At 39.4% G+C, this 14,932-nt stretch overlaps 1 protein-coding gene across 8 annotated transcripts in view; it reads left to right on the plus strand.

Moving 5' to 3' along the window:
* CORIN (corin, serine peptidase) overlaps window positions 1–14,932 on the plus strand; it is a 199,901-nt gene that overhangs the window by 132,083 nt on the left and 52,886 nt on the right. For all 8 annotated transcript variants that reach the window (XR_008308281.1, XR_008308282.1, XR_008308283.1 and 5 more), the window contains 3 exons: window positions 8,273–8,504; window positions 10,342–10,487; window positions 13,256–13,363. Coding sequence is in view for 5 of the 8 variants with exons in the window: in XM_053254366.1 (XP_053110341.1) it covers window positions 8,273–8,504; window positions 10,342–10,487; window positions 13,256–13,363 (486 nt within the window). In the remaining 3 variants the exon portion in view is untranslated. The remainder of the gene's footprint in view (window positions 1–8,272; window positions 8,505–10,341; window positions 10,488–13,255; window positions 13,364–14,932) is intronic.

A 14,932-nucleotide genomic window follows, 5' to 3' on the forward strand; every position in this document is an offset into this window, starting at 1 on the left:
GAAATGGAATCATTGCACAAAAATAACACATGGACACTCACAGAGCTACCTGAGGGAAGACTGTGGATGCAAGCGGATTTTTAAAATTAAGCAAAATGCAGAAGAAGATGTCCAGCGTTACAAAGCGAGACTGGTGGCAAAGGGATTCTTGCAAATATATGGGGAAGATTATGACAAGACATTTGATCCCATTGTAAAACACACCTTAGTAAGGACACTCCTAAGCATTGCAGCAGCAATGAAAATGCAAGTGGATCACATAAATGTGGAAACTGCATTTCTTCATGGAGACATCAAAGAAGATATTTATATGGCACAGCCTCCAGGATTTGTGGAACCTGGTAAAGAACAACTTGCATGTAAGCTGCAGAAAGGTATTTATGGACTAAAGCAGGCAGCAAGAGCCTGGAATGTCAAATTAAACCAATTGGTAGTCAATGAGGGATTGCACCCCCAGTCCCAATGAAGACAGTACACACTTTGTTGGAGTAAATTAGGGCCACTTTATTAATGTACAGTGAATAGGACTTGCAATGAGGTCCCTAACTAACCAGAGTGCAGGTACTCCTCCCGTGTGGGGCCACTCCTAGTGAGGGCCGTCCCACACCAGGGTGAAGGGCCAGGTATTGATTCGGTCAGGTGCCATGTCCTGACCTCCTCTCACTGTGAGGCTTTACCCCGTTGAGGGGCGGCAGCTTAACCCACCCTCCACCCAAGCTGCCAAAACTCTGAGTTGGTGAGTTGAGCCACCCCCCAAGCCCTCTGGGCCACCAAAACCTGGAAGGATTGTTCCTTGGCCCCTCCTCACCCCAAATGGCCCTCCAGCCGAACACCATTACTCAATCTACCTACCCAACACTTGCACTCTCCTGCCAAGTGACCAGTTACCTACAGCCTGCCTATAACCCAGCTCCAAGGCCTCAGTGAGAAGTTGGCAAAAAAACACCGTGCCTAAAGCCAATCCTGCACGACCCAAAAAATTCCTACTTGGCTGCCACAGGCGACCAGCTATCCCACACTGAGTACTGGGCAGGTGGGTGGGTGCCCTGCTGAGGAGAGACTGCACCAGACTAGAGGAGGCCAGGCAATGGCCAGCCTCCTGTCCCCCACTTGGCTGGCTCTGGCCACGTGGAGGGGGACCCAAGATGGCGGCCATCATGCCTGCTTCAGAGACGGGGGTACAACCTTTCCCCCCACTTCATCGCGCAAGTGTGGCGGCAGGAACCGGCATTTAACCAAGAAAAGTCTGACCCTTGCTTGTACTCGAGGCTCAAAGACAACAGATAGACCTATATACTTACTTAGGCTGATGATCTGAGGATTTGTTATGAAAATAGAGAGGATAGCCTTGAAATAATAAAGCAACTGAATAGTGAGACAGAAGTAAAAGAAATTGGGACTTGTTTAACACTGTCTTGGGATACACATAGAGAGAAAGGAGGATGGAAGCTATTTGCTTAACCAAAATTAGAAAATAAATGATTTACTAGAGTATTTGGGACTTACAGAGGCCAAAGAAATGAGTACACCTATGGAAACAGGTTACCTAAAACAGAAGGAGGAGAGTGAACTTCTGCCAGACAATAGTGAGTACAGGACAGCGATTTGAAAACTTTTATATGTAGCTATGACAAGACCAAATATAGCTGCATCTGTGGGAATCTTGAATAGGAAAGTAAGCACACCCAGCAAAGATGACTGGACTGTGGTAAAGAGACTATTCAGGTACCTAAAAGGGACAATCCATCTAAAATTAAAGTTGCCTGCTAGTGGACCCAAATTAGTAGGTTATATGGATGCAGACTGGGCTGGGAATTGGTTATGTATTCTTTTATGTTGGTGGAGCAGTCAGTTGGTGTAGCTGCAACCAATCAATAGTTGCTCTCTCATCTACTGAGGCAGAATATGTATCTGCCACTCAAGCATGTCAAGAGGTGGCATTGCTGTTACAAGCTAATGTCAGATTTCAACATGGACGAACCAAAACCCACTGAGATGTTAGAAGATAATCAAAGCTGCATCCAGATCTCACAAATCAGAGGGTAATGGACACTGAGCTCCAGGCTGACCAAGGCAGGGTTCCAACCTTCGTGTCCTCAGAAAGGCACAGATACTCTGCCTCCCCCACCACGTAACTGTCACAGCTGGAAATGCCAAGCCACAGAAGGGCTTTTACCCTCGCCCATTGTTATGCCCTTCCCTCCACTGCATTGGAAGGCAAATATAGAAAGCTCCCAGTTGCAGAGAGACTTTGTCCCTGTGACACTAGGAAGGGCATGTACCCGTGCCTGTACTCGAGGCTCAAAGTTTGTCCCTGTGACTCTAGGAAGAACATGTACTCCTGTTTTGCCCCCTTTACAGAGACATTCGGGCCACATTTATATTCCTGCTACTTTGCAAGTACCCTGGCTGCCCAAATCATGTCTATACCTGGTTGCTGCTTTGGGATGAAGACCCGGCCTAACACTGCCAAGTTCTATGTGGTAGCATGTAGGATCTGCCAGGTTGTGACTGACAGGCCTTTCCCTTGCATCAGCTCTGCATCATTTTAAACTGCTGACTATATTATCTTTTTTAGTATTCCTATTTAGTGGTCTTATTTTATATACTACATTTTAGCCACCTCCTTCTGCATTTTATATATTTCACATTTTATATGCTTATAATATTTTTTAAATACAGCTGTTTAATCATCTCACATCTACCTTCTTTTATAAGGGTAGCAGCCTTATAGTATTATAATATAGCTTTATAGTATTAGAGTAGTAATTTTAAAGTAATATAATTTAATGCTTCCATAATTTGTGTTTATTATTTTGAATCATGCTCTACTGTTCTCTTTTGCTGGTCTTGGACAACAATAAAAATGATTGATTGATTGACCTGTATCACTACATAACTTGTAGTTGTGCCTTTCTTGGGAAACTGCCTTTTTAAAAACCACGTTTACAAGTTCCCGCAAGGGGATAAAAGGCTGACCTTGTAACAATATGAAAGCTCTGGGCTGAGGATCATACAGACCAGAAGTCAACTAGTGGTCTGTTAAACTAAATCAGTGACAGCTTATTTACCCATGCAAGTCACTGCCTGATATTGTGGTTTTTAGATGGTATGTATGTAGGTGTGATACATTTAATTATCAAGTAAAGTGTGTGTCACTGCCAAAGACAGAGCATTCTGAAGCAGGCTGCATGCTCAGAATCCACATAAGACCAAGGCTAGAATTTCTAAAATTTCAGCTACCCAAAGAATACCAAAAAGAAGTCAATAATATGTGCCTCATTGACTACAGAAAAGCCTTTGATAGCGTCAACTATGTCAAGTTGTGGAATATCCTTAAGAAAATGGGCATCCTAGAACATTTCATTGTCCTCATGAGAAACCTATACACAGGACAGGAAGCCACAGTCCAGACGGAACATGGTGAAACAGACTGGTTCCAGATCGGCAAAAGAGTAAGACAAGGCTGTATACTTGCTCCTTATTTATTCAACTTATATGCTGAACATATACTGAGGGAAACTGTATAGGAAGAAGATAAAGTTTTAAAGTTGGAGGAAGAAACATCAATAACCTGCGCTATGCTGATGATACTACTCTGATGGCTGAGATTGCAGATGATCTGCAAGCTCTAGTAATGAAAGTCAAGGAGCACAGTGAAAAAAATGGGACTACAACTAAATGTAAAGAAGACTAAACTAATGACAACAGGTACAGAAGCCAGCCTCAGAATTGATAATGAAGGCATTGAAGTGGTGGATAGCTTCTGCCTTTTAGGATCAACCATCAATAGTAAAGGATCCAGCAGTCAAGAAATACGCCATACTAGCACTTGGTAGGGCTGCAATGAAGGCCTTGACAAGGATATTTAGATGCCGTGATGTGTCCATACCTACGAAGATTAGAATAGTTCAGACAGTGGTTTTCCCCATGATACTCTGTGGATGAGAAAGCTGGACTTTGAAGAAGCAAGGTAGAAAAAGTATTGATGCTTTTGGACTTCGGTGCTGGAAAAGACTTTTAGGATACCATGGACACCCAGGAAAACAAACCAATGGATCCTAGAACAAATCAATCCAGAATTTTCACTCGAGGCACAAATGACCAGGCTCAAACTATCACATTATGCGAAGCTCCAGCTCTCTTGAGAAGTCCATAATGTTGGGAAAAGTTGAAGGAAAGAGAAGAAGAGGACAACCAGCAGCAAGGTGGATGGACTCGATTACGACAGCAGTAAATGCACCGCTGAGAGACCTTAAAGGCCAAGTTGAAGATAGATAATCCTGGAGAGAATCTACCTATGTGGTCGCTAAGAGTCAACACTGACTTGATGGTACTTAATAATTAATCAATCAGTTGTACCTTGAGCTTCTTTACATTAGGAAAGGCGATGCTAAAGAAAGTTGCAATTGGCTAGTCTAACAATAAATTTATGGCTAAATCTGATGAACTCTCCCCTATATTCTCATATAAGAATTCTTATAAATATTTATAATAGCATTTCAGGTAGGTAATATGATCTGACTGCCTCATCAAAAACATCTGGTTTTTAAAAAAACCAACCCCAAACCCCCACCAAACCTATTTCCATATGTGTGATTTTTCACTGCCTTCTCTCTTTTCTCTTTTCTCTTCTTCTGTTTTCTCGTAACTGTCCTCATTATGCATATTTCCAACAGCTTATCTGTTGATGAAGGATACCTTTTTTCAATGCTTGCCAGATTTCTTTAGCCAGCATTTGTTTTGTTTTACCATGAATGTGTTGCTTTTGATATACAGGTAATAAACATAATATATTTCAGATGGTTCTCTTTTTTGGACATAATGGATATTTGCACTTTCACCAACTCTTCTTTTAGGATGCAAAATTGTTTCTTATTTATGCTGTTTGGCAAAATGTACAGCAACAACAAAAATTTTCCAAGCCCATGCCTAGGATCCAATAGGTTATATAAAGATCTCTCTTTTTTTGCAAATTAAATTTTTATTGATTTTAACAATATTCTTATTAACATTCACAACAAATAAACAAATAAGGACTTCCCGCTCAGACCTCTTCGTGAATCATCAGCTATCAAATTTACCTTTGCTATAATAATGCTTCAAAATATAGATTTAAACCTTACAAACACAATTTTAATCTACCCCACCTGCTGTTATTACTAAATTTCAAACCCTGCTGTAAAGTCCATAGTAGGAAAATAGTTCTTTAGATACAACAAAAATGGTTTCCAATCTTCTTTAAAACATTCTAAATTTTGATCTCTTATCAATACTGTAAGTTTTGTCATCTCCGCGTATTCCAAAATTTTTATCAGCCAATCTTCTTTTGAAGGGAGTTCATTGCTCTTTCATTTCTGTCCATATATTATCCTGGCAGCCGTAGAAGCATACATTAAAAATGTTAAATCAGTTGCAGAAAATACTCCCTGTGTTACTCCCAGCAGGAAGGATTCTGGCTTCTTAGGAAATGTCATTTTAAATATTTTCTTTAACTCATTATATATCATATCCCAATAGGCCTTAGCCTTCCTACAGGTCCACCACATATGGAAAAAAGTACCTTCAGAGTGTCCACATTTCCAACATTTGTTTGAAACATTTTTGTACATTAATGCCAATTTTTTTGGTGTCAAATACCATCTATACATCATTTTATAATAATTTTCTTTTAAAGCATAACATGCTGTAAATTTTAAATCAGTTTTCCATAATTTTTCCCAGGCTGCCAGGTTATATAAAGATCTCCATAATAAAGAGCTCTTTATAAAGGTCTCCATAGTGGGCTTCTGGAACCCCTTTTTCAAGAAAGCTCTTATGTCATTTGGCAAGCTGCTCCTAAAATGTATGGAGCACATGATCCTGGAAATATTATTCAGTGTGCACACAAACATGCATTTTAGTGCATGCGTGAAGAATGTTTTAGATTCCATGTCTGCTCTATTTTAATAATTATATATGATTGACCCAATGTAGAACCTGGCAGCTGTGTGCAGAAGCAAGCTTCCTTGCATTCAGTCTACATGGCTGTGCAGCTCAATATACTTCACTTCCATATAATGATGTTCATCTGGGCTCAAATGGCCTGTGTGAGTCTTCTGGTGTTGATTGAAATGGAATGCGCATTCTCATCTGGGGTCCATGAGAGTTGTGTGCAACTGGTGTGGACAGTTATATCTGGACTGGTTACCTTTGTTTTTCTGAGTAATTATGACAAACGTAATAAGTAAAACCACACAAGAATTCCTTTGTATGCATTTTCTAAAATTAACATAAATAACTCAAAGTGTCTATTAACCATGCATTCAATAGTTATGAATAATTGGTTTGTTATATTATTTCCAGGGAAGAGAGCTCTCTGTGTTTTCTCATATGCCATTTTGAATGTGGTATTTCATTTTGCGTTCTAAAATAGGGATTAATTATACATGTCTGAAAGAGGAGGAAGGATGTATGACAGGTGAAGTGTCTATTGAATGTTTTTCATTTTGAGATCTGATATTTATTAATTACAAATGAGTATGAAAGAGGAGGGAGACTGTATGGCACATTAAAACATGCACGTTGAATCTACCCATTGAAATATCCATCTGTTTTATGTTGAAAACCTTAAATAGATTTAGAACAGTAATAAGTCCTTCATCACAAGTGTTAAGCTAGATGTTTCTATGGGAGACTTTAGCAAATTATTAAGAATGTCTTTAGTTAGATAAGAAGTTTTATTTAAGAACGAACAATTTAGAATTCTATTGGAAATCAATCCTCAGCAAGTTGTGTTGGGGTTTGTGATTATTTAGCAAAGCACCAAGGAAGCTACCACTCCAGTTACAGAGTGCAGTGCTTAGTTATTGATTTATTTAAGTAACACACAATGGAGATCACGGTAGAGTCTAAACTAAATTGATTTATTGGTGAAGTACATTTGAGATAGGAAAGACCTATCCTGTCTATCAGCTACATAATGAATAGGTAGGGACAGAATGAGATGTTGCCATCTTCTCTCTAGGAGGAAATAAAGAGGACTGGCTCACTACAGGAAGTAGTGAGTCAAAACAGGGGTCATAGAGTAGACCCCTCTATGTCTAGCAGGGACAGATAAAGGAGACCCTCACTGGCTACCTCTGCTCCCAGTGCCCCTAGTGGTCATTAGGATAGTTGGGCAAAAGGTTCCTGCACTGGAACTCCATCTCCAACAAGTTGCTTGCATAAAACAATAGAATTTTTTTTTTCAATGGGAAAATGGGAAATAGAATTGGGATACACAGGTGATAAATTTTGGCAAATAATATTTAGCCTTTTTAAAATTAACCTGATGTTTCCTTAAATGAATCATAATGATCTCTAGATAGTATATTTTTTATAAACTAACAATGTAGATAGACATTTTTGTAAGCACACACACACACTTAGGTTAATGTAATTGTTCGAAGAGCTGTGAACTGTGGAAGAGCTGTGAACTGAGTGGAATATATGTGCCCATTTTGATGGGACTGCCCCAAATAAAACCCTTTTGGAAAGAACATGACTGATCCATGAGATGACTGGATATAAGCTCCAGAAAAATCTTCAAACAATCTTGTTGGGGAAAGGACACTGAAGTTCCTGTGATGAAATGTTGGCTTAACATTTCATTAGAAATGTTTTGGAAATAGCTATAAGAAGAAGAAATTGTTGTTGCTAAACTAAGAGAATCTAGGATAAGAGCCAAATAGAATTTTAATCTTGTCTGTTGGCCCCTACACTTTAATTTTTATTCAAATAAAATAGCAGCCTCATTGAGGGGCCCCAATCAGAATTCGGGCTGTGGTGGAGGGGATATTAATCATTTCCCCTTGCACTATGGTCCAATGAAAGTTGCCCCAGGAACTGTTGTTTGTTCTGGGAGAAGCTTCCATTGATGACAGTTTCTTTTTCTTGTTAATTTGCAAATGTAACTACTTCTGCATATCTATGAACTATTTGAATAAGTAGAAACTACTGCCTTATTTTTGGGTGGCCATATTTTGTTTTCAAGCTGATAGGCTCTTGACCGCCCAAGTTTGTTAGAAGGAATGTTGGACACTTTAGCATGATTGTAATTGACAATAAAGTATATCTATAGTCTTGATTTGATTTTTGGTTTGTCTAAATCTTGAAAATATTTTCAGTTAAAATAACCCACCCATATCCTCCTGCCTTTTGGCAATTCCTTGTGTAAATTATTGTCCACTGTGCTGATAGTTATCAGGCTATTTCTGTATTTTAAAACTTAATTTCTTTTTTACTCTGCTAGGTCAGTGTGAACCAATTACACTGGAATTGTGCATGAACCTACCTTATAACTTTACTAATTACCCCAACTACTTGGGCCATCGCACACAGAAGGAAGCCTCTATCAGCTGGGAATCCTCTCTCTTCCCAGCCTTGGTTCAGACTAACTGTTACAAATACCTCATGTTTTTTGCCTGTACCATCTTAGTGCCAAAATGTGATCTTCAAACAAATCAACGTATCCCACCTTGCAGGTAACATTTGATAGCTAGTTACATTTTTAAAACCTTCCCTTCAGCGTCATTTTAATTCTGTCTACAGTGAAAAGTGAAGTACAACCATTCAATCTGTATTGTGTTTTGAGACAAGCAGTTCAGAAATTGTTTAGCTGCTTCAGCCACACAGTCCAAATATTTTTGTATTTAGTTCGTTCTCTCTCTCTCTCTCTCTCTCTCTCTCTCTCTCTCTCTCTCTCTCTCTCACACACACACACACACACACACACACACACACACACACACTTACTTTATTTAAAAATAGGCAGATCAGAGTTGTTGAGAATCCTGGAGATTATACTGCTGGAGATTACACTGTTGCACAGTGTAGGTAAATATACATTTTTGATGGTATATCAGGTAAGAGGTAGAAGCTAGGCGACTTACCCATCCTCTGCATTTGATTGTCTTCTTTCTTACTTCTTTCCTCAGAAGATGTCTAATAGTGCCAAGAATGCTTCTATAGGCTATAGAACTGTAGCGGTGAATCTAGAAACAATGCATAGTATCCATGCCTATTTCTGGATGTGGGCTGATATCTACACAATGTCCTATCATTATGTCCTAAATCATGATTTATTTGTCATATTTGTGTTCCATCCTTCCTCTAACCTCCACTGAGCAGCAGATATGGACTATTCTCTTTTATTTTCATGACAATCTTGTGAAGCAATTTAGATAGAAAGACAATGACTTGCCTAAAGACACTCTGAGCTTCATGGGTGAACAGGGATTTGTATCCAGATTTTTTTGATCCAAGTCCAATGCTTCATCCTCTACAGCAAACAGCATGGTGTTCATGTGTTCTTTGCATCTGTGAATTACAGCTTTGTTAACGGACAGACTGGCATCACTCAGGTTCAGTCACAAGTATAATCTAAATAATTATTTACATTTATTTGGAATTGGTATATGGCTCCAGAGGAATTTGCAGGACGCCATGAGACATTGTAGAATGCAACTGTGTGTTTTGTCTGGTTCCTAATACTTGTCATGTGCACATCTGATTTGCAATTGAAATTTGAGGGAAATAATGACTGAAGTGTTTTTACAACTATTATAGACACTGATAGGATATTGTTTCATTTAACAGTGCGTTCTGTTTCTTGTTACTCCATCTTAAATGAAAATAGTGAATAAAGAATAGACCAAATAAAGAACAATCAAAATAATTAGGACTGTGGACAGGCTTCTATATGAGGAGAGATTCAAAAGAATAGGGCTGTTTTTATGAAGAGATGAGGCAAAGAAGAAGCGACCCCCCCCCGCCGCCTTTCTTTTGAAAGTAATAGAAAAGCAACACTGGGCTAACATATGTTTTCTTTCTCAGCTATAGAAAGGTACTTTCGGGCATCAATAAAACTGCATTCTGGCCTAAGCTGATCTATGTTATAGCCTGACACTTTGGTGGGGCTATTTCTATGATGCTCTGGAGGTGTATCACTGTGTAACTCTACAGTTCATGGAAGATGTTGGAAACTGTAATGTCTGTGGCCAGCCCTGAAAAAGGTTGTCTGATGATTTGTGATAGGAAGTAATAACATGATGTGCATAACAAGCTCCCCTTAGCATATGTCCCATTCTAAGAATTTGCATGTTTCTTTATAAACATTATAGGAATGAACTATTGACTACCATACTGCTATAATCAACATACCATCAAAAATTCTGATCTATTTTTCAGCCATGTGATTTTAAAAAGAAAAAAAATTCAGTGCCTTAAATAGCTTTGGCGGGTTTTGCTAGCATTATTATTATTATTTTGGTGAGGGGAAGTCTAACCCATTTCTCTTCCTATCCAAATTAATTACTTCAGGGCTCTTTGTGAACAGTCGAAGGAACGATGTGAGTCCGTACTTGGGATAGTAGGTTTACAGTGGCCAGAAGACACGGATTGCTCACAGTTCCCAGAAGGAAACTCGGACAACCAAACTTGTCTAACACCTGATGAAGATGTAGAAGGTTACTTATTTTTCAAAAGTGTTTGCAGATTTACATCTTAGTTTTTGTAGGCTGGCAGTTCATTCTCTGATATTTATATATTTATATCCTGATCTTTATATATTTATATATGATATTTATATAGTACTTATATATTCCCTGGTATGACATATTTCCTGTCAAAGTATATGTACAATAAGTACATGACAGATACCCTCCTGAAACATTAGCAGCAGGGAGTGGGTTTTCATTGGGACTGTAGCATGAAGGGAAAAGGTTAAATACTTCCTCTCCACATGCTGCTGCTGCTGTTTTAATTAAAACAAAAACAGAAGAACAAATGACACCTTTAATATCACTTGCAGTTTTTTTTACTCTCAGTGATGCCCAAAATTTCCTACCTGAGGCAGCTGGTTCACATTGCCTCATGACAGGGTGATTTCTGATATATCCTGTTCATTACTCTTTAAGGCACCAATGCTAAGTAGTATATTGTTGGCTGTAACAAATATAGAATATTGGGGCATATCTGCTTTTAAAAAATATGTTATTGTTAGCTGCCCTGAGGGCACTGTTGTGCTAAGCTATGGATAAACATTCTAAAATAAATCCAGATAAATAACTCCAAATGTACCTATTTCTCTACAGAGTAGGGATTTGCATGAATCAAATTTTGCTATTCGATTCAAGTTTGAATTGAATCAGCCTGAATTGGTTTGAGCTCAAATATGCTGGCCTCAAATCTGGGGTGATTTGATTTGATTTGAATCTGAATGTATTCAGCCTAATTTTTAAGGGCTAGAGGCACCAAAGTGAGTTGGGTGCCTACTGCCAAACCTGCAAGGCAGTAGGGAAATCAGGTGATTTTTAAAAGCAATGTTTGCCATTTTCCTGTGTTTGGCAGTGTTATTATTATTATTTCTGGTTTACACAGTCAGACTGGTGTTATTTACTGATTTCTTTTATCCAGACATCGAGTCCTTCTCCTTCTCCTTCTCCTTCTCCTTCTCCTTCTCCTTCTCCTTCTCCTTCTCCTTCTCCTTCTCCTTCTCCTTCTCCTTCTCCTTCTCCTCCTCCTCCTCCTCCTCCAAAACATTAACATTATTAAAATAATTTAAAATACAATAAAAACTCTAAAAACTGAAACTTTTAAACTATAAACTAAAAGCCTGACTAAACAGGTATGTTTTTAGTTCCTTCTTAAAAACATTCAGAAAAGGGAATGTGTAGATTTAGATTCCGTTTTTTTTGTTTATTTCTGCCATAGGGAATAATTGGGATTCAAAGTAGCCCATAATTCCACATGGATAGCACATAGGCTCACCAAAATGGGTGGGTGATAGGGCCCCATGGGTGCCAACTATCACCCAACCCCCAAAGCAATCAGGCAAAGGGGGGAATTTTAAGGAATTTTTATGTATCATGGATTCTTGGTTTGTAATGACTTCTTCATAGGGAATCACTCTGTTTCCTCTGAAGAAGTCACTAGAATATGAGAATATACACAATGTGGATTCTCGGTTTGCAATAACTTCTTCATAGGGAACTGTACTGTTCCATATGAAGTCATTACAAACCAAGACTCTATACTGTGTGGATTCTCAGTTTGTAGTGACTTCTTCATGAAGTCAATACATAGAATCCACAATACATAAAAATCCCTTTTAAAAAATAACCCCTTTGCCCAATTGCTTTGGGGGTTGGGTGGTAGTTTGCACCCATGGGACCCTACCACCCCAACTCATTTTGGTGTCCCTAGGCACTACCTGTGGAGAATTGTGGACCAGTTCAAGTCCCCATTATTCCCATTATTCTCTATGGCAGAAACAATTGAAAACCAAAACAAAACCAGGAATCTAAATCTACACACACTAACATTGCCGAACACAGAAATTTCCGATTTGGTTTTCTTAAGAGCTGGTCTACCCATAGAACCCAATGGATAGACCCCCATTTCCCTTGTAAAATTTGTGGGTCTGCCTCGTAAAACTTTTTTAAAAATACAAAAAATCAACCAAGTGGCCAATTTCTACATGAGTTTGGAGGTGGGTGGCACCCATGGTGCCTTGCCACCCAACCCACTGTGGCACCCCTAGCAGCCACCCATGGGGTGTTTCTCTGAGACCAACCAGTGATGGCAGAGAAGCTCAGAGGGCTGGTATTGCAGGGAGAAAATGGAGGCTCAAACCTCCAAATCAATTCAAGCCAAATCTAGGGTGATTCAATTCAACCTCGAATCTGGTCAATACCCTCAAGGGTGATTCGATTTGAAGTTGAATCACATAAATAGACCAGATTCTAGTTGAACTGATTTGGCCACAAATCAATTCTCACATCCCTACTTCAGAGTTAAGCTCTGAAAAAAAGAAGCCAGTTCTACAAGTTTTGCTTTTGCAGCAGACGTGAATGGTTCTGACTGAATACCCTTTTCAGTGATGTCACCAAAGAACCGCCTCTTCACCAATTTCTGGAGAAGTTTTGCTCTTTTAAAAATATTCCTTTTAAAAAATTGACTGTGTGATGAAGGACAGATGAATGAATGAAGTTCATGGACACTTCAAAAAGTGCAGAAAGCACACCTGAAACATGGGCGTGCGGGGGAGGGGGGAGGGAGCAAGACTGATGACTGAGCCAGGATTCGAGTTGCTGGTATGCAAGTCTGTAATTAAGCTGGGCTTATGCCATGTTGAAGGACCTGTTGTGAACTCTTTCCCCCCTCTTATGCCTGTCTTCACCCTGTTATGGCAAAAGTATTTTAAATTGACTGGTTCGTGTGACTTTTCTGACAGAGTGCTCACCCAGCCACTTCAAATGCCGTTCAGGAAGGTGCGTCTTGGCCTCCAGAAGATGTGATGGGCAGGCAGATTGTGAAGATGATAGTGATGAAGAGAACTGTGGTAAATAATCTTGTTAGATTTTCTAACAAGAAAATTTATTCGCTACAAAGTTGTTGAGATGTAATGGACAATCACTATTAGTCCACAGTATGGTAGCTTTCCTTCCTATAATCACAAAATTATTTTTAAGGGTATTGACAAAGCAGAACATAATCTGGTGGGTGGCAAGTTAAAAGAGATTCCAAGTGCAGTGCATTAGTCAAGGAATAGCTGTGAACTATATTTGAGGAAGAAATAAAGAACATGGGCTGACATCCAACGCAGCATAATATGGGTGTTGCCAATATACCCATACACAGTGTGGCCCTGTAGTGAAGCGCCAGCAGTGTTGCACTTTCCTGCAAGAGTGCAAATACTTTGAATAGTGTACCTGTACTCCAGAAGTGCTATTTAGTTTACAAGTACATCACTTGAACATCAGTGACATGATTCTGAGTTAAGTAGCACTTCTAGAGTACAGGTGTGCTATTTGGAGTATTTGTATGCTCTTCCACAATACCACCTCCACCAGTGCTTCACTATGAGGCTGAAGTACAGTGGTCCCTCTAATTTTTTTCATTTCTTTGTGGAATGAGTTTTGTTCTGGACAGGCAGTATCAAGGAAGTGTGCGCGCACATGCATTCAAGGTGGGACCTACCTGATTCAATCTGAGCGGAATCTAACATTAACTGTGCATGCCTTAGAGCTGCAGTAGCACAGGTGGATCAGCACCACCCACATTATGCTGGGCTGGATGTCAGCCATGGTAGTTCATGTCCGATTAAAGTGTTATTCAACCCAGTATGCATGAAAAAAACTGAAGGAGATCTAGTCCTTTATTTATTTATTTATTTATTTATTTATTATTAAAAATTTTATACCATTATCTTCCACTGTACTGTCTAGTAGTCCCTAAGTCTTTCATGAGATATCCCACTATATGAACATTCAGATTGGGATTAAATTGTGTAGAAAATAATGTATAGCAATGAGTGTTGCTTCTGTTCCAACTTGTTTGCAATACAAAGCACTTAGAACAAACTGTTAATTTTTATCTGTTGCTATCTTTTTTTTTAAAAAAACCAACAACCTCAAACTAATATGTTGTTCCATTTCTGCAAAATTGTTTTTGAAACATTCACAGGAACACAAATAAGCAATCTACTTTTTCTAGTGCTTTCTGCTATTTGACTTTGAGATAATTAGATACTGTTTGGCTATAGAAAGGGAGATCCTTTAGTAGTGAATTGCCCTTTCTCTCTTTTATGACTCCTGGACAAAAGGGCCGTTCATATGACAGGAGCTGCCTGGCGTAACTCAGGCAGCTCAGCAGTGAGCCGGAGGGATCAAGCAGCGGCCACACTCATGGTGTGGGGCATCTTGGGATGTGGGAGGTGGAAGTCCTCCTTCCTTCCCAAGCTCTTGTATTTGCCATGTTGCCTCTCATGTGAGTATGCAGCATGGCGATGGCATGAACGTCCACCACTCGTTTGCCGAGAAGGCCGGCAAGCTCTTGCCTTCCCCGCAGACCTCCAGAGTGCTGGCCAGGAGCTTGTGGGCATGACCCCTTTGTTTTGTTTTGCTGTCTG

The sequence above is a fragment of the Hemicordylus capensis genome, chromosome 5, assembly GCF_027244095.1.
Source record: "Hemicordylus capensis ecotype Gifberg chromosome 5, rHemCap1.1.pri, whole genome shotgun sequence".
In the NCBI taxonomy this organism is placed as follows: Eukaryota; Metazoa; Chordata; class Lepidosauria; order Squamata; family Cordylidae; genus Hemicordylus; species Hemicordylus capensis.